This window comes from Centruroides vittatus, unplaced genomic scaffold (assembly GCF_030686945.1).
Source record: "Centruroides vittatus isolate TY-2023 unplaced genomic scaffold, ASM3068694v2 contig_882, whole genome shotgun sequence".
NCBI lineage: Eukaryota > Metazoa > Arthropoda > Arachnida > Scorpiones > Buthidae > Centruroides > Centruroides vittatus.
The window spans coordinates 61,875-82,157 of record NW_027122574.1 but is presented as its reverse complement, the minus strand read 5'-3'; the positions used below and the strand labels follow the sequence as shown (position 1 = coordinate 82,157).

The window sequence follows — 20,283 nt, the reverse complement described above, 5'->3', positions numbered from 1 at the left end:
CACTATTATTTGCGGTTAATGTTACCCTAGGTATCGAGATGGTGGCGCTTCCGGTTGCCATCTTGTTTGCACGCGCACATGTGCAAACAAGATGGCGACCGTCGACAATATTGTCGACGGTCGCCATCTTGATACGTAGGATAACATTAACCAAATTAACATTACCATGTTTTGATAAGGAAAAATATAATTAATTTTCATCCATTTTCAGACCAGTATCTCATTAAATTCCAAAATAAAATAGTATAAATGATTTCGTGGTGTTCCTACATTTTATTATATCTGGAGTTTTAATTATCTTTAATGAGTCCATGTTTGTATTCATTGTAATGGTAAATATAATGCTTATGACTGCAAATTATTTTTGATTGTATAAATACGCTCATTGAACCTAACTTTTAACTTTATCTGTTTCACACACACAATTTTTCATATATGAACAATCAAATTTATATATTATGTTATCCTATTCTAATATGTTAATGTAAATAATAGAAAATTAAATTGTAATAGTTTTATTTTGTTATAATTAATATTTATTTGTTAAATGATTATCCTTTAGTTGTAATTGGGCTGTAATTTTCAATTGCAGACCTATAAATTCCCATTGATGTCCATTGTCTGCTGTCTGTCTTTCTTAATCTTGAGAATGAAATTCGGTAATTATAATTGAAATCGGATATGGAAAACTTAGGGGCAGGAGGTCCCGATTAACTATATACGAACTTCCAATCTGGACTGGAAATCGTGTTATTTCAATTTAAAAATTTTCTCCAGAACAAAGTTAACGATAGAGACATGTCAGTTGCATATTTATCAGGAAAGTATGATATACCAGGGGCAAGACACTATAATCAAGACCATATTTTTAATTCATTTAATTTAAAATATATGATTAAAAATTGCAGCCTGGCCTTATGACAATGTCACTATAATTTTGATTGTTAAAAAATAGAAAATAGGAACTTGATGTCAAACCAAAGTATTGATAATTTAAATAAAACTTTTAATTTTTTCAAAAACTTCTTTTTGGTAGACAATTTTATATAAGAATGTAATGAATTACCTGTATTAAATTCCAGGACTAAAGAAAATGCTTCCTAACCAGAAAACATTCAAATAATATTTTTGAGATATTGTTTAAACCAATAAAGGTTTAGTTCTTAAGAAATTTAACAGTAATTGGATTTTCACACACTGAATATTGTCTTTATGAAAGTCCAAATTTTCACTTTATATTTTGGCAATTTTGACTGTTTAAGTTAAAAGTATGACTTAATAATTGTATAGTGTGCTTTTGAAATACTATAAAATCAAACTAGCCTTTAATTTAAAGTCTTGGAAACTTCAATTTCTTTCAGGTTATACAACCTGAAAGAAATTGTAATACCAATAGTAATACCTTGATTTTTGTTTTTGTCGATTTTTTCCACAAAAAATTTGTCTCCGATTTTGTCGTCATGCCCTTGATGCTAATTTTGTAAAAAACAAAGAGCGACTCGTGCATTTTCTTGCTCAGTGTGGCATTGTTTCTTGTTGTGTAAACATTATCCCGCTCGTCTAGCCAAAAAATTCCATTGCTTTCCTTTCAGCTCCATCATGGGAAATGCCACATTAATGTAAAGAATAAATGAACATATTGTTTTTAGTATTAAACACTATATTAATTCTCTATAAAATGTTTTTGATATGTATTTTGGACTGTCTAGAATGAATTAATTGGATTTGATTCATATGGAAATAATTGCCTCTGTTTTCATCAGTTTTGGATTTCACTGATGGTTTTTGTCAATAATCTGCCCGAAAACAAAGGTATCACTGTATGTCCATCCTTGGGATAGTCTTGAGAATTACAAAAAGACAGTGGTTAGCTATTGTTTCCTTTCTACTCTGAAAGATTGTATCCTGTACCAGGAGGTACATTTCTGTGAAATCGGGGGGTGCCGAATAAGTCGAAACCCCACTCGATTGACACCAATATGTGAGATCCCCGGGAGGTAAGAGAGAGTCGTACCTCTTTTTCCGGCGACTCACTTGTCAAGGATGGCTGTTACGTTGACGGCGCGTTACGCGAGTGGATTAGGAGGAAGGATGGGGTCGACGATAAGGTGAAGCCGACAGTCAAGAAGGACACCATTTTATAACAAAACAAGATTTATTAAAAGCTAAACGAACAAAACTACACTTTTAACCTCATATACAAAAAGGGGCCGGAGAGAGAGAGAGTTTACAAATATTTGTTCATACCTCTATAAATTACGTAATAGACGGAGTCCAGCGAATGTCCCTTTGGTAAATATTCACTCCGAAGTGATAGAAATCTTTGGGATGACGGAGAGTCACTTAATTGGCCGGTGACACGTAGAACCTCAGAAAATTCGAGGCGGGTCAGTGGCACTTAGAAACGTAGAAACTTCAGGTTCGGTCGACGGGAGAGACGATCGGAGAGCCCCCTTTAGGGGGGAAGGAAGCGTCTTTTATAAGTTTTTCTTGACGGGAAAACCTGTCACGTGATCGATAACGGATCGCAATTTGGGCCATAGGTGTTCCTGGACTTTAAATAAACGACTAGCTCGAACGCTAACTGTAAACCATCGTGCAAGATGATCTACCTGCATCCGAGGGAATAACGGCTTGTTGATAGTTAGGGGGCGATCATTGCCCGTCGAGGGTCAACAATTTCCCGGGTATGGGATGTTGTTGATTAAGCCGTTTATAACTGGAGTGAAAAAATTCAGAAATTTCTAGGTTTTTAACTTCCAGATTTCACATTCCTTTTGAATTTTCTCTTTAAACTTTATTTGTGGATTAACTTATGAGGATGGCATATACACTACTGGCCATTAAAATTGCTACACCAGGAAGACAGCATGCCACACACGTGAAATTTACTTAACTGATAGAACATGCTGTGATATGCGAGTGATTAGCTTTTCAATGCATTCATGCGAGGCAGACGGTGGTAGTGACACCTACAGTGTATAACAGAGATTTTTACAGCAGGTTTCTCATACAGAAATTGCATTTGAATGTTGTTTTCTGGTAAGAACGTTGTTGTTATGCCTCGTGTAATAAGGAGAAATGCCTACCAGCACATGTCTGACTTTGATCGAGGTTGAATTGTAGTCTGCTGGGATTGTGGTTTATCGTACCACAGTATTGCTGCTCATGTTGGTTGCAATTGCATGACTTTTGGCAGAATATGGAATCAATGGGTTCAGGACAGTCATACAGAATGCTGTGCAGCTCCCCATCACTAACAGCTGAGAAGACAGACATCTTATCTGCATGGCCTTAGTGGACTGTACAGCCACGTCATGAATCCTTTTAGTCAAGAAATGGGGTTATTTGCAAGACAACAGGACACTGACACCATTCCTGGACACAGGAATGGTGTCACGTCATCTTTTCAGATGAATCCTGGTTCTGTTTAGAGTACCATGATGGCAGCATCATGGAGAATGCACATTCCAGCATGCATTCAACATCGTCATACTGGCCCATCACCTGGAGTGATGGTATGGAGTGCCATTGGATACATGTCTTGTACCTCTTGTTTGCATTTCCAGCACTTTAACATATCAGAAATGTAACGACTGCCATTCAAGGCCCGTGGTTCTGCCCTATCTTCGAGGCCTCCGTAACGCTATGTTTCAGCAGGACAATACACGACCACATGTTGCCCGTATTATCCTGACCTTCCTTGATACAGATCATGTTTGACTGTCACCCTGGCCAGCACGTTCTCCCACCAATTGAAAATGTCTGGTTAATGATTACCACAGGTCATTGTCTATAGTGACTGGTGTAGTGTTGAAGCTGCATGGACTGCTGTACCCGTACAAGCCGTCCAATCTCTGTTCGATAAGTGCCGTTACTGTTGCCAGAGGTGAACTACTTTGGGTATTGATTTCTCAAGATTTATACCTACCTCCAAATTTCCTGAAAATTTATAATTACTTGTTCTTCCCACTACAATATATGTGTCTAATAAATATCATTCTGTTATTTGCATTCCTTCCTGATATAGCAATTTTAATGCCCAGTAGTGTAGTCCAGGTATTTTAAACTGTTTTTTTTTTTTTTTTTTGAAAGAAAATTTCCAGAAAAGAGTAATAAGAAATTTGAATTGAATAAACATGGCATTAGAAATGGAACACAGTTCAGTATTTTGTTCAGAATCATAATTCTAAATTATGGTGAGAAAAATTGTTGCTTATAAATTATCAATCAGTCTTATTTTATTATAATTTCAGAAAAGTTATAATAAGTTGAATTACAGTAAATTCTAATAATTGTAAAAAGTTAACTGTAAGGATGGTTGGACTTCACACCATCACTGTATAAGCAAGAGACGAGAAAATTAACATACGGGCGTTAAACTATGTACAAATATCCCTATAAATACTAGGCTTTCCAGGATATTTGTACATAGTTTAATGCTTGTATGTTAATTTCTCGTCTCTTGCTTAATTGTAAAAAGTTGCAAGTAAGACATTATTCTGATGATGGTTTTTATATTGTTAGAAAATTGAACAGAATGAGGAATATTTGGAAACTTTCTTAATAAGTTTGCATTTTATAAATTGAGAAATGAAATTTTTCCTTATTTAGGCCTACTGGAATCTTTCTAATATTAGGGATTTTGTTTCAATTGCAGGGCATAAATATACATACACAAGTTTTCCAAATTTATGAAAATAAAGGTGTATTTGTAAACTTTGTTACATTGTTCATTATCAAATTTATGATTTCATAAGGTAAAAGAAAGTTGAACAAAGTGATTGAATCTGTATATTTTTGCATTCATGAAATTTCATACTTTCAAAAGAAAAATATTTTTTATGAATGGACAATTGTAAAACTTCAGTCATCAAAACATAATTAATACTAGCAGAGTTGACCTCTCTTTATGGTCTCTTTTTCAGCCTATCCACAAGTTTCCAGAATGATTTTTTTGAATTCTGCCACAAGAGCACATGTTTTGGCAGCCATTAAGACACTGCTAGTTATTAGTTTTTCATTGGCAACATGTCTTATAACCAGTTCAGGTAGATATTATTGTGCAGTGGTTGCTGACATAATAGCCAGAGTTCTTTATAAGTGATTTGTATACTGTATGCAATACACACAAAAAAACATGATGCATAGAGATTGAATTCATGGACAACCATTCCAGTTAAATTTTCATCACAAATGAATGTAAGAAGAGAATTGGTAACTAGCCACACACGTACAGTAAGTACTGTACATCCAACTACATAAATAACTTTGCCATCATTTGACATTCATTCTGTATGGACTTGTGTACTTGCAGATAAGCCAAATGTAGAGCCATCACAAACCCTAAGAACAATATTGTTAATGTTGAATTCATTAAGGAGACTGTTACAAATGTCCATCTCTCTGAGGCAACTCCTTTTATTCTAAAGACTAAAACAAGAATAACATTGGATATGCATTCTATGTTGTTCTTGTTTGGTCTCGCACCCTCACATGTGAGACCAAGGGACAAGGAGATTTTTCTGTCCAAAGCAGGTCCTCACTTCTCACATTGTCATAAAACATATTTGTGACAATTTGTTAATTAAAATTTCACCTACTTTACCAAGAAATTCTTAATTATGAGTCTTGACTCAAGTGGTAATCATAGCCTTTATTTTTAAAAAGACTTCAAATATAGCTGGAAATATATTCTCTCGTGTCATTATTCCTTGAATTTTATAGTACTAATTGGTGGAAACAAATGTCCATCTGAAAATACAAGTTTATAGAAGAAAGTATGCAAAAATCTGAAAATTTTGCATTAGACTTTTAAGCTGGCATAAAAATGATATTAAAACCCTTTATTTATAATTTAGAATTGAAAATACTCAATTACTAACAAAGTGGTGTTAGTAATGAATTTCAAAATCAGTCATATTCTCAATTCTATAGTTCTTGCAATACTTTAATGGTGGTGCAACAGTGGTGCACAATACACGAACCTCTCTGGAAACTTGTGGTTATGTATGCAAATTGTTCAAAATTAGAACAAAACAAGATACAATAAAATAACATGAAAATAAATTAAATTAGGAAGCTTCTGTCAATATAAATAAAAACAATAATATTTCTTACCTACAGAAAAAAATATTAGTAATAAAGCCACAAACTGACAGAAGCTCCCCTCATCAACTAAAGGAGATATGTATATTCAAGCTTCGTAGTGTATTAGTCTTAAACACAAAATCAAAAGTGATGACTTTAATTAATAAATATAGTTTTGGTGAGCAAGTCGGTTATTATATTAATTCTCGGTATGTATATAATTTGAATACGTTGATAAAATTTTGAGTCGAATTTCATAAATCATATTTTACTGATTGCATTTTACAAAATGATGCTAAAAATAAAATTGATTCCTATTATTATGATTTGTTTATTTACAGAAAATTCGAAAGATTCAAAAAACGAATGTTCGGAAGAATCCGAAGCAAAAATAGGAGAGAGCCCAAAGGTGGTTCTTCGAAACCAGAAAGAAAATGTGCGAAAGAAAATTTCGTCTTTAACCGAAACACAACTAAAAAGATTATGACAGAAGCAATAATCAATGAAATTTAGTAATTTTATACACATGCACCTTGTATTTTTCTATGTACAAAATACTTGTATTATAGAATATCCATGTTGCACAAAATCACAATTAGTAAAATCGGATTACAAAAACAGAAAACTCACACCTTTGTACATTAAATAAAGTTTATTTTCATTCTGATTCTTTCTCTGCATATATATCTTTGGTTATATCTGGAGAGACACTGTGCTTCTACATCTTGTCATCAAAACAATCACTTTTGTTACTTTACATATGCTTAAGAATAAAATAAATGCAGAAAGTAAGTCATGCAATATTCGTTACCTTATATAAACAGATATCAGTTTGTTTTCCAGAAATAAAAGCAGAAAAATTCAAAGTGTGGGGACAGACTATAGATACTTTCACTAGAAATGTAATGATTTTATTTTTATTCCTCCTTTCGGAACAGCATCAAATGTAAATCATATCGTTATATTGATTGTAAATAATACAGATATCAATTATTTATTCTTGCATCTTAACATTTTAAAATTGTTAAGGTAATTCAGTGAATCTTACATTTAACAAAAGACAGAGTATGTGCCTTAGTACCTCCCAATTGCCTTAGCAACATCCATATAACCGTATACTAAATATACAGTAAATAATTCTTATCCCACTGACATATTTTAACTGTTTAGAAATTGTTCATTTGTACAATTCCTGACATGCAGCAAAGTAATTACATGTCAGGTTGCTTATACCGGATGGTTTAAGTGGGATATTACATGGGAAACCAGCAGAGCGGGTGGCCGAGTTTGCTATTTCAGCCAGTTCTTTTTCCCCTTATGCCTACGTGTCCCAGACTTAACAAAATCTTTCTTGGTAGTCTTATAGAAAGCTGGTATAATTGCTGCCGGATCTTCTGCACGAGACCGTGCTGAAAAAACTGCAGAGTTCAAAGCCTGCATTGTACTGACAAAATACCTATGTCCCCCACCGATTTTGATAAATTTTGGTGCAAAAGTAGTATTTGATATGATTATGAAATCTTCCAAACCATTCTGTTCTAAGACACACTAGTAATACAGTAGTTGGGTCATGCAGGCAAACTGCTTGAGAAGGGAGGAGAAACAAGAGAAGGTTGATGGCATATTTGTTATCCATGATGTAATATTGTATCACTCATTAAAATACCAAAACAATTTTTATTTGGAGAGATGATACTTTAATATCAACCGTGGTAACTATTTGTAAGACAAAAATTTTTTCACATTATATAATTAGCTTATATCAATAAACTAATGTAAGTCTAACCATGCTGTGAGTTTATGTTACTGTTTTGATTGGAAAAATAAGTATTCTCAATAGTAATTACATTAATATTTGTATCATTTACCCAGGAAACAGAGAAGCTATGCAGAAATTAACTTTTTTTTTCCATCAATCCCTGTCAATGTAATATATAGAGAGCTTTGAGAAGACCTGGTTTAAAGTATATTTAGCGTGGAATACGATGGGAAGAAGGACGAAAAGCAATATTGGAGGCATGAATTTGGTACGAATATGTGTAAGTGATGCCGTGAAGGTGATTTGCCTTTGACAGTGGCCATACCACGCTGAAAATTGTAAGCAGAATTTAAAATCTGCTACTCATTAGCACTCCTTCCCTTTAACTATACATCTGCGATTGTTGAGAATTTGGAAACTGAGGGGTCACGAAGGGAAAGGAAGAGCTTGGTCAGGGGATAGAGGAAATGTCACCACCTTTCAGACTGGACATAGGTGGAAGGGACATTGAATTCATCTGTGCTTGTGCTTGCGATCGCCTTTCTTTTTAGTTCAATTGTTGTATTATTAAAATTTGTTTTATTTGTAATATTACAAATTGGCGCAGTCAATAGGATTTCAGTACACAGCTGTATTTATATAGTCTTGAAGTAGAATCATGCTTTTCAAAATCTTGGTTCAGAAGATCGAAGACTCTTACATTATCTCCTGATATCAACTAGAAGGGGAAGACAAATGGACGGAAGTCAACCAAGAATTTCAAGGAATGAGAAATCATCCCGCAATTTCGACCTCGACGGTTTTTCAAACTGCTATCCGGACAATGACAAATTATCAAACACTATCTATTTCATTATCGGAGACAGAAGGTGAGCTCTATCTTAAAACTTTAATATGACCGGTCGCCTCGGACAGTTTGTCTGACCCGAAATCGGATGTGTTGGTGCAAATGGTTCAGTTGCAAAAGCTGAAGATTATGAACTCTTTTCGGCAAACCATTGAAAAAATGTCACTAAACTCATCTCATGATAAGATCAACATAGAAAATATGATGGAAAATTGGAGGAAGCGCGTGTTTAGATAATCTCATACGAACACGTGTGTGCATCTCACAATTGGATTACAGACGAACAAAAGATCCGTAACCTTCAAAATTATTTGGAAGGAATTGCCGTGAAATGGTACAATTCTTGAGTATTAGATAGGAGTTTTTCCATTCCTTCCAATTCTTTCTTAGTGCGTTTGGACAGAATCAGATCCAACTTTCCATATTAGCAGATATGTCAGAATATCGTGGTAGTTCACTATTAGAATATTATTTTGAAAAACAATGGCATATCCAACTTGCATATCCAGATATTGGGGAACAAAGCTTTATCACCATGGTAATGTGTGGACTACTGGCAGATATGCAAGCTATTCTTCTACAACACAATTTAAATGACAAAGAAAACTTGTGTGTCGGATTGAGTAAATTGGTACCCACCAAAAAATTGGTACCGAAGAAAATTGAAAGAAGGAATAATAATATTCATGGTAACCGAAGTTTCACCTCTGTGAATGAAATTGATAATGTTCTCCCTTCTGATAATAACTATTTGGATGAGAATCTGGAAAATAGGGAAGATGCAAAAAAATGAGTAAGGAAGGGTTTACTGATCCCTCTGACAAAATTGGATCATAATGATTCCCGAATTTTCTCAATGGAAGTGAATAACGTGTATTGCTTGGTTTTTCTAGATCCAGGACCACAGTCAACCTAATTAATCCTAAACTGGTAGATAAATGCAAACTAGAATTCCATCCTATACATACAGTCTTAAAATCATTTAATGGAGCACTTCTCTATATACAGTAAGGTGTTTTGGCTACTATAAAGTTTAGAGATCGAACCCAACACATAGAAGCAATTACTGTTAAGGAAATGGACTATGATCTTTTGCTAGGGATTCACACATTGGGAAAACTTAATATCTGCTGGAATTTTGGTAAGCAAGAAGTTTTATTAGTTAAAACAGACAGAATTATATTACAAAAAGAGGATGTTTTCGGCTTTTTCCGGGCATCGATCAACTCGATTATTCCAGACCCAGTAAGTTCACTGTTGATTTTAATATAACAGATACAAAAGTGCTTGAATGTAAACCCTATTGGTTGTCTTGTGACAAACATCAGTGGTTAAAAGCCAAAATAAAAGACCTATTAGCACAAGGCATAATAGAAGAAACATTATCTTACGCTTCTCCTTGTGTTGTTCTTCCCATTCTATAATCACCGTTCCCAAAGGGAATGGTAATTATAGAATGGGAAGAATCGGATCCAACTTTGGACAGAATCGGACAGATCTATAATCACCATTCTCAGATAATAATCATAATCACCATTCACAGAATCTATATGAAAATCAAAAAAGTGACTGGTTGGTTGGTTCAAGTTTTTTGGCACAAGAGCCATATAGGCTATGCTGCGCCATGACAAATGGTAAAATTAAACGAAGCTAAATATATATATCATAAAATATTAATATAACACAAAAACATAAACAAGTGCAAATAAACAGAACAACACAAATATAAGTATATAATAAATAAATAAATAAATTAGTTAACTTAAATCTCTCTATTAATATTTATAACTTTCAAAAAGTTCAGTATCTTATCAAGATTTGACCTCTGGCCCAAAATCTCTCTCAAACTTGCATTTCCGAAATGCTGTCTACAACTCTGGTCAAAAGCAACACAGTTGCAAAGTATGTGTTTAACACTTAAAGTACAAATGCAATACTGGCATACTGGCTGGTCATCACCCTTCAAAAAGTATTGACGAGTCAGCCGAGTATGTCCAATCCTCAGACGAGTAAGAATGACTTCAGATCTCCTGTCAAACTGGTTTGTTGTGTGTCCAATTTTCTATTATAGGTTTGATCTCGTAAAGTTTATTGTGGACTTATTCGTTTCACACATTTTGCCATCTCTCTGCTAGTCGTTTTTTAATGACCAGCTTCAAGTCACCTCCTTCGATAAACATTGTATGCTGAGGAGGACTTGCTGACTTTGCAGCTGCATCAGCTTCTTCATTTCCTCTTATACCTACATGGCCTGGGACCCAACAAAATTTTATAGAGAAATTCCTCGCAAAAAGATGGCAAATCAGCTTACGAATTTTAATCACTATGGAGTGAGAACTAGGTTCATACGAAATCAAAGCCTGGAGTGCACACTGAGTCAGTGTAAATCACGCAGCAACGATGACCTTTCCTATTTATATACTTTAGGGCTAAATAAATAGCCTGCAACTCCGCAGTAAAAATGGAGGAATTCGGTGCTATTTGTTCTGCCACGATTTCATCCTGACAAACAAAGGCTAAGCCAACATAGTCATCCGATTTAGATCCATCTGTGTATATAGGAATTAAATTCCTGTCACAATATTGAATTTCTGCGAAGTGCTGTCTATAGACATAGTCTGGGGTGGTTTCTTTTGGAAACTGCTTTAAGCTTAAATCAACATTTATCACTGGGATTAACCAAGGTGAAATACTATTAACCTCAACCTGTGAAATGTTGCTTGTGTCCAGGTCAATCGTGCTGCTTACATTCTCCATTCTTATGTCAAATGTAGGGACACTACTTGAACGGGCTGCAAATAGTCTTTTCAGCTGAGTATCTGAACAATCAGCTAACAATTTATTCTGAGATCTCTGTTTAATATAATAAAAAAGAGACAACTGTTCTCTCCTAAGAGATAGTGGAGGCTCGTGAGCATCCACATACAAACTTTGAACAGGAGAAGTTCGAAATGCACCAGTGCACAAACGTAATGCTTGATGGTGGATTGGATCCAGCATCCGAAGAGTAGATTCTCGCGCAGAGCCATACACAACGCATCCATAGTCCAGCTTAAAGCGAACAAGGGCCCTATAAATCCTCAGCATAGGACATTTGTCTGCTGCCCAAGATAAGCAGCACAATACCTTTAAAAGGTTCAGAGCTTTTAAACATCTACTCTTCAAATTACGCAAGTGTGGCAGGAACGTCAATTTATGGTCGAACACAACGCCAAGAAACTTAGCCTCGTTGACCATCGGGATTTTAACCCCATTTAGGTGTATTTCCGGATCCAGGTGCAAACCACGCCTTCGGCAAAAATAGATACACGAGGTCTTCTTTACGTTAAAACAGAAGCCATTGGTCTTGGACCAATTGTCGATGCGATTTAGGGAGGTTTGCAATTGTCTCTCGATGAAACCCATGTTAGTAGACTGGCAGGAGATCTGAAAGTCATCACATACAGAGAGTGTTTCACACTGGGAGGGAGACACTTAGCTATGCTATTAATTTTAATTAGGAACAGAGTTACACTCAAAATAGAACCTTGAGGAACACCCTCTTCTTGGGTGAAAGGCCTAGACAAAGTGTTGCCCGTCCTGACTTGGAATCTTCGATTCTGTAGGAAGTTTTTTATAAAAATTGGCAAATTACCCCGCAGTCCGAATTCATGCAGATCACGGAGTATTCCGTATCGCCAGCAGCGATCATAGGCCTTCTCTATATCGAAAAACACAGACACTAAGTGCTGTCGTCTAACGAACGCTTCGCGTATAGATGTTTCAAGGCTTACTAAATTGTCTGTGGTACTTCTGTTCCTACGAAATCCGCTCTGATGTGGAGAAAAGTAGCTCTTTTCCTTTAAGAGAAACATCAGACGTCTGTTTATCATTCTCTCAAAAAGTTTACAAAGGCAACTCGTAAGGGAGATTGGTCTGTAATTGAGAGGGATTCTTGTAGTCTTTTCCTGGTTTGGGAATGGGAATAATAATTGATAGCCTCCAACAGTCAGGAAAAGTATGTTCTGTCCATATTCTGTTAAACAGATTCAGAAGATTACTGAGGGAATTGTCTGACAAATTTTTAATCATACTGTAGTGGATTTTATCCGGGCCTACAGCAGTACTCCCCGAGCGAGAGATCGCTGTATGTAATTCAACTCTGGTAAATGGCACATTATATTCTTCGTTAGATGAGAAAAAGAAATTTAAACTTTGTTTTTCTCTTTGAGCTTTATAAGCTTGAAAATTCCTTGTGTACATTGTATTGCTGGATGACAAAGAAAACGTTTCACCCAACAAATCAGCAATACCCTGTATATCGCTGATTATTGTGCCATTATTTTCCAGCATGGACAGTGTGTGGGAAGCATATTTCCCATTAATTTTATTGATTTTATCCCAGACTGCTTTTGAGCTAGTGGAAGATGTTATGCTAGAAACATACTTCCTCCAAGAATCCCTTTGGCTTTGCCTTCCGATTCTTCTGGCATTTGCCTTTGCTTTTTTAAAAGCAACCAAATTGTTATCAGTGGGGTATCTTCTGAAAATCCCCCATGCTTTCTTTTGCTTTTTAAATGCTGCCTCGCAATTCTGATCCCACCATGGTTTCGGATGCTTCGGATATCTGGTTGATGTTTTCCCCATTGTTTTTTCAGCTGCCTGAATAATACTGGAAGTGACAACTTCAACTGCATCATTGATATCAGCAGTATTGACCATTTCCTCAGTGATGTTAGCCAAAGAGGAAAATGCAGGCCAATCTGCCGTTTCGAAGTTTCCAGCGTGGTGGACGGGCTGTTTCACAGCTTTCTCTGCCTCGATATTTTAAAAATATTGGGAAGTGGTCACTGGAAAGTGGATTAGATCCAACCTCCCATGTAAACGCTGAAAACAAGTTTGGACTAGCTAATGATAAATCAATGGCAGTGAATGTTCTTGTTGGGGCATGGAAGTATGTCACTTCTCCAGTATTAAATAAATATAGTTGGTGATTACCTACGAATCTCTCAATGGCTCTGCCTTGACGGTTGATATCGTGACTGCCCCACATTGGATTGTGGCCATTGAAATCACCAAGTAAAAGGAAAGGAGTTGGCAGCTGTTCAACCAACGCATCCAATTCATCATCATTGACTCTGACATCTGGTGGCAAGTATATGGAACAAACTGTGACAGTAACGCCCATAGATATTCTGACTGCCACAGCTTGCAGCTCTGTTGTTATTTGTACCGGTAAGGACGGGATGCGGTTTGAAACCAGTATAGCCACACCTCCACTGGCGCGGTTGTGGCTGTCATCATCCTTACGGTAGAGATCGAATCCTTTTAAAGAAATTTTTTCTCCAGGTTTTAGATGTGTTTCCTGGAGTGCCATGCAGAGAGATGTAATAGATGATAAGTGTTTAACGTCAGAGAAGTTGTTGCGAAAACCACGACAGTTCCATTAGATTATTTTGTAATCCATTATGTGTTTGTTGAGGCAGCATTCTTCGCAAAAGTGTCCCTCTTCAATTTCACAGAGGATTTTCCTTTTGGAGGTGAGGTTGGTTGTGTCACCTCCATATTAGTCTCTTCATCAGAGATATCAGAGAACTCACTCATAGATTGAGCCTCTGATTTTTTAGATTTAGAGAGAGCTGCTTTCACTCTCTGTTTGTTTAGTGGGTTCTTACCAGCCTTCTTAGAACCCAGGTTTCTTGTTGTTACCCCTGTTTTAGGTAAGGGTGTTTTTTGTTTTACATTCTCTTTTTCTGGTGTTTCCTTTGGTGGGATCAGTAGGCATTTCGCATGGTGAGTGGAGATTCTTTCGGAGAAACTGAAATATCTGTTTGAACTGCACATGTCTTTGTGGATTTCAAAACAGCTGCAAATGTCTTCTGTTTCAATGGTGCACTTGAAGTGACCATGTGCCGAGCCTCTGGGTAAGGTATGTTGCTAACTGTTTTTACTCGTTGGATTTTTTTTTCTCTCTGCCATGCAGGGCATTTCCGGGAGTAGGCTGGATGGGCATCTTTGCAATTCACACAGCATGGAGTATTAGTACACTCAGTGCTCTGGTGACTTTCAGTTCCACACTGTGCACATACGCTCTTTCCTTGGCAGGATGTTTCAGAATGTCCAAACCGCTGGCATTTGAAGCAGCGCAGTGGGTTTGGAATATATGATCGAACTGGGCATCAAAGATATCCCGCAGTAACAAATGATGGCAATGTCGGCTTTCCGAAAGTGAGAATGAGATGTTTAGTCGGTATCAAATTGCCATCACGACGGATGGAGATGCGTCAAACAGCAGTGACACCTTGATCTGCAAGACCGATCTGGATATCTGATTCATCTTCAGACATCAGATCGATCTCAGATATCACACCACGTGATGAGTTCAAACTTGCGTGTGGTGTGATGGTGATTTCTATGTCTCCTAGAGATGTCATTTTCAAAAGCTTTGCTGACTGTTGAGAGGAGGCTGCTTCTATCACTAGGTCCCCTGACATCAACTTTTGTATTTTCTTGAGATGCCCAATAGTTGATTCAAACAACTTTTGAATTAAGAAAGGGGAACACTTAGATATAGGTTTTTCACCAGAACTATGCACAATGAGATAAGCTGGTTGGCCGGAGGAACTGACCTCCTTTGGTGGTGATGCATCATTGCTTGTAATTTTTGATTTTGATGAATCCATGTTTAGAAATAACTATTCAGCTCCTAGTGACCCCACCCACCATGGGGCCCAACAAGGGGATGCCGTCACATGAGAGACTCCCATAGACCATCACACCAGGGTTTCCCAGGAGCTATACCCTCACAATGCAGCCAAGAAGAGCACATCTTGTCTGACGTGTCTGCCCGGTCTGCACCGATCTGTTGACTCCAAGCCAAGGTCAACAATGACTCAACGACCAGCCGATTGACTCAAACGGAGCCTGATTTAAGCCTCCCGTTTATCCGAAGTAGGGGCCAAAGCAGTGTGTTGGGGACGTTATGTTACCCCTCAACTACCAGGATCCCCCTTTCCGGCATACAGGACACCATGCACGGCAAACACGTGGGCGGGCGTTCAGATCCCAGGGATGGTATAGAAGAGATACTAAACCATCTCTGGGAGGTCCCCTCACCACGGACAGGAACCCACATCGAGGGGTCGTCGAATCCGATCTTGACAGAATCGGCACAACTTCGAATGAGCTGAAAAAAAAAAAAAAACGCTTTAAGAGGTTCAAAGCGAAACACGACCTAACAGATATTTGGCATTATCTATTTCCAAACAAAAGAGAATACACGTATCATCAAAACAAAGCCCACTCTTGTTTAGATAGATTTTACCTCACGAGGCAAGCTTGTTACAATGTCAACCACCTCTGAAATTGAGCCTTTGCACTGGTCGGATCACAGCCTGGTAAAACTCTCGTTGGATTTTACGGCATGTGGAGTTTCTCCGGTGGATAAAAGCAACACGCATTGAAAGCTTAACGTTTCCTTACTTAACAATGTTGACTTTTTTGCCGAGATTACATCAAAAATCCTATTCGATCAGCAACACGAGATCCCCGTCAAATGGTGGCAAGATCTGAAAAACTTTACAGAACAAACTGCTATCCGAATTAGCTCGCAACGAAAAGCTGAAGCCAAACAACGGCGGCGAGAATTAATAAATAAATTAAAAGAAGCTTTAGAGAAAAATATAATGAACCCAGGAGATCACACAGAAGACGTCCTTTTTGTCAAAGAAGAACTTAGGCACATGCAAGAAAAAAAACTGCGCGGTGTATTCATCTGTTCTCGAGCAGAGTTTCACAGCATGGAGGGTAAACCCACAAAACGCTTCTACCAACTAGAAAAGAAGCATAGAAAAAGCAAAACAATTAAGGAAGTAAACATAAACAGGAGTATCACGACAAACAACAAAACGATACAGACAACATACCTCAACTATTACAAAGACCTGTTAGCCAGGAAACATTACCATTCCGAAAGCGCCAAAAATTTTGTTTTCCTTTTGCCGGTGCTGTCTCCCGGCAGAAACAGCTCTCTAAACGAAGATATCACATACAACGAATGCCTATGGATACTAAAATCCATGCCGAACAATAAAACTCCGGGACCGGATGGGTTACCAGTGGAATTTTACAAGCAATTCTTTCCACTCATCGGTCATAAACTGGTGCTGATGTATAACTCATTTATCTCTGATAAGCAAGTACCGGATAATTTTAGTCAAGGGATAACAACACTTATCCCGAAATCCAAAATTGCGGCAGAATTAAAAGAGATTAATAACTGGAAACCTATATCCCTTCTAAACACCGATTACAAAATATTAACCAAAATCCTAGCCAACCGTTTACAAAAAGTCATCTCTGAGCTAATCAATAGTGCGCAAACTTGCGGGATAAAAGGTCGCTGCATTCACACTAATATCCTCCTGGCACAGACAATATACGACCTTGTTCAAAATAACTTTGACCCTTGTTGTTTTTTGCAAATTGATTTGAGGAGAGCATTCGATAACATCTGTCATGACTATCTGTGGAACGTGCTCGAGCACTGCAATGTCGGTAAAAGCTTTATTACCTGGATAAGGCTCTGTTACGAAAGTGCACACAGCCAGTTACTTATTAATAAGCAACTGACTGAAAAGTTTAGGATAGGGTGCTCTGTACAACAGGGATGTCCTCTGTCTATGTTGCTTTTCGTCTTGTGCTTAGAACCATTCTTTTGCTACCTAAGGACATCGCACTCGTTCAACGGATATCACCCACTAAACAATAGAAACATGGAAATTAAGTACCTATTATACGCAGACATTATTTTAGTTCTGACAAGTTTAGACAGTATTCAAAAAATAAAACCTTTATTTGCAAATTTCGAGAAGGCCTCTGGGACAGCAATAAACCCAACAAAATGCACTTGCTTGTGGACGGGAGCATGGAAAGACCTACCAAACACTTACGCTGGATTTAAGTGGGGTAAGAATAATTTAAATATCCTAGGAACGTTTATGGGAGAAAACACCAATAGTCAATGAAATACCATAATAAATAAAATACCGTATTAGCCCGAATATAACGCGATATTTTTCGACCATTTATTTTCCGTTAAAAAATCGACTCGCGCTAAATTCGGGGTTTAAGTAATGGAATGTAATATAAACAAGGACATTTTCCTACAGAGATTGAAACGCGACTGAACGTCAGACCTAGCTCGACCGACCACTTCAAAACAACCATGTGATCTAGTTAGTAGGCCTGCGCTTTTGTTTGCATAGCGCTACTATAGTAAGGCTATGTCTCCGCTTGTTCGAAGTTCATTAGTCACGTGATTTTTCGACCGCCTTTTAGTCACGTGGGCTCTCACAGACGCCATTTTTTATCTTAAAATTGTGAAATTTTTGGCTTCGCTCGAAAAATTATTATTACATCTTTCTTTTCTTTATTTTCTCTACTTTTAAACAATGTAAAATATTTCTATATTGACAAAAATGCTTTATTTGTGTCGAATTTAATGTAATTTGATACGTAAAACGCAAAAAATAAACATATCAAATTTCAACTCGCTGTAATTTATCTCATGTTTCACCGATTGCCATCGGGTTTGTTTGTAAATGGGGAAGAAATATGACTCATTCAAGTTAAGTCAGTAGAAATTTCGTACTACTGCGAGAAAATTTGTCAATAGACCCGCTTTACCCCCTAACGCGAAAGTCAATAATGAATAACGGAAGTCAATGAGTTCTCATTCTGAAAACAGTTCAGATTCTGAATAAACATTTCCGTTTTTTGTTGTTACTTACGTAATATTAATTTTGTTTTACATTACTTAATTTTATTGACATGAATGTAACCTGTGTTATTAGCTATAAATACCTAAATAAATGCTTATCTGATTGAATTTTACTTTCTTTGAATTCTTTTATGAGTATTATTTTTTTTTCTAAATATCTTTATGAAAATTTTGGAGTCGCGTTAAATTCGGGTCGCGTTATATTCGGGCTAATACGGTAAATAAAGCCGCATTCCACTGGAGTGGAAGAAACTTTTCCCTGTACGGCAGAGCAAGAGTAGCCAACACAAAAATCTTATCGCAATTTTGGTTTCTGTTAAGAACATAGCCTTTAACAAAAGGGGTGGCCAAAAGAATAAATAGGATCACAGCCAGCTTTGTATGGTCTTCGAGTTATGAACCAATCAGGAGAACAACTATCTATAACAACATTGAAAATGCTGGCCTAGCTTTAATCGATATATCTGTAAAAGCGATTGTAAGTAGAATCTCCCTCATTTATAATTTATATAAATACACGCCTTGGATCCCGATAACGAAAAGTCTACTACAACCTAAAATTCCTAACATAATTGTGACAACCGAAAGACTAAACAAAAGTTACAAGTTACCCATCCTACTAAAAAACGTCATACGTTGCTATAAATACCTAACCAAATTCTTTAACGATGAAACAATTTTCACTACTAAACCTCAGAAGCTTTATTGGATGCTCGTAGATACTATAATACCAAAACCCCAGATTCTTGTGCTCGACCAACAATTGTCAAATAGTAAAATAATCAACACTGTCTTTAAATTACCTATAAAAAACAAAGCTAAAAGTACCTTCTGGAGAATCTACCATAACTGCCACCAAACCAACAAATGGAAATTAAACAGAAATCAACAAAATATTGGCAACTGTCCAATCTGCAAGCAGACCAAAATTTCTCAGCACACAATTTTCGATTGCATGCACGCGAAAACTCTTTGGAATTTCCTTCAAAAAATATGCCTTTTTCCGATGCCACATACCATAGGTGAGCTCCGTAGGCTTGAAATAAACGAACTGTCTGTGCAGGTGATTGCCTGCATCGTAATCATAATAGAGACAATATAAAAAAGCAGATGCACAACCTTCTTCCAAAAAGTCACGAATATTTGCACCTTCGTAAAGTGCAAACTCAATCTCACTCAGTTAATTGAAACTGTCATCTGTCAAACAAAACACAGAAAGTGGAACAGTAGAAAAAGTTAGGAAGAAACTAGGTTTTTTATAACCAACAATGATAAAATGTGTTTAAACGTCTAGTATGAATTGTAAGGCATAATTTTCGTGCTTTGGTTAATTCAATTACTTTAATGAAAATTCGCTTAACGAATATTATAAAACATTGAGAAAAACGTATGTAAATATCTGTATCGTAAAATTATTGTTGTTCATCTATGAACGCTGTGTGTTGTACATATCTTTGTATAAATTAGTAATTGAATAATAAAATTTGTTTTGGAAAAAAAAACCCGGCCATACCACGCTGAAAATACCGGTTCTCGTCCGATCACCGAAATCAAGCAGCGTCAGGCCCAGTCAGTACTTGAAACAGAGGCGACCTGGGAATACCGGGTGCTGCTGTCACTATTTTTTTGCTTTCATACTTCCATCTATCTCTTTTTCTTTGGTCAAATAAAATTTATCACTTGGCGCAGTAATTTCTATTTAATCAAGCAAACATTTCTTTTCTATACCCTGTACATTGCTTTTAAAATTCCCACTGTCAATTACAAAGGTAAACTGAGCGTTTAAACGCCTTTATCACGTGTGAAACAACATACTACAGACAGCTA

At 36.7% G+C, this 20,283-nt stretch overlaps 1 protein-coding gene and 1 pseudogene across 2 annotated transcripts in view; both read left to right on the top strand.

The window, feature by feature from the left end:
- The window catches only part of LOC136983402 (A-kinase anchor protein 7 isoforms delta and gamma-like), a 55,297-nt gene extending 48,540 nt beyond the window's left edge, over positions 1–6,757 (top strand). For both annotated transcript variants that reach the window (XM_067280119.1, XM_067280118.1), the window contains one exon: positions 6,432–6,757. In XM_067280119.1, the coding sequence (XP_067136220.1) occupies positions 6,432–6,577 (146 nt within the window). In that variant the 3' untranslated portion in view covers positions 6,578–6,757. The remainder of the gene's footprint in view (positions 1–6,431) is intronic.
- A 13,198-nt stretch (positions 6,758–19,955) lies between these two features.
- LOC136983533 (5S ribosomal RNA) lies at positions 19,956–20,074 on the top strand (annotated as a pseudogene).
- The last annotated feature ends 209 nt before the right edge of the window (positions 20,075–20,283 follow it).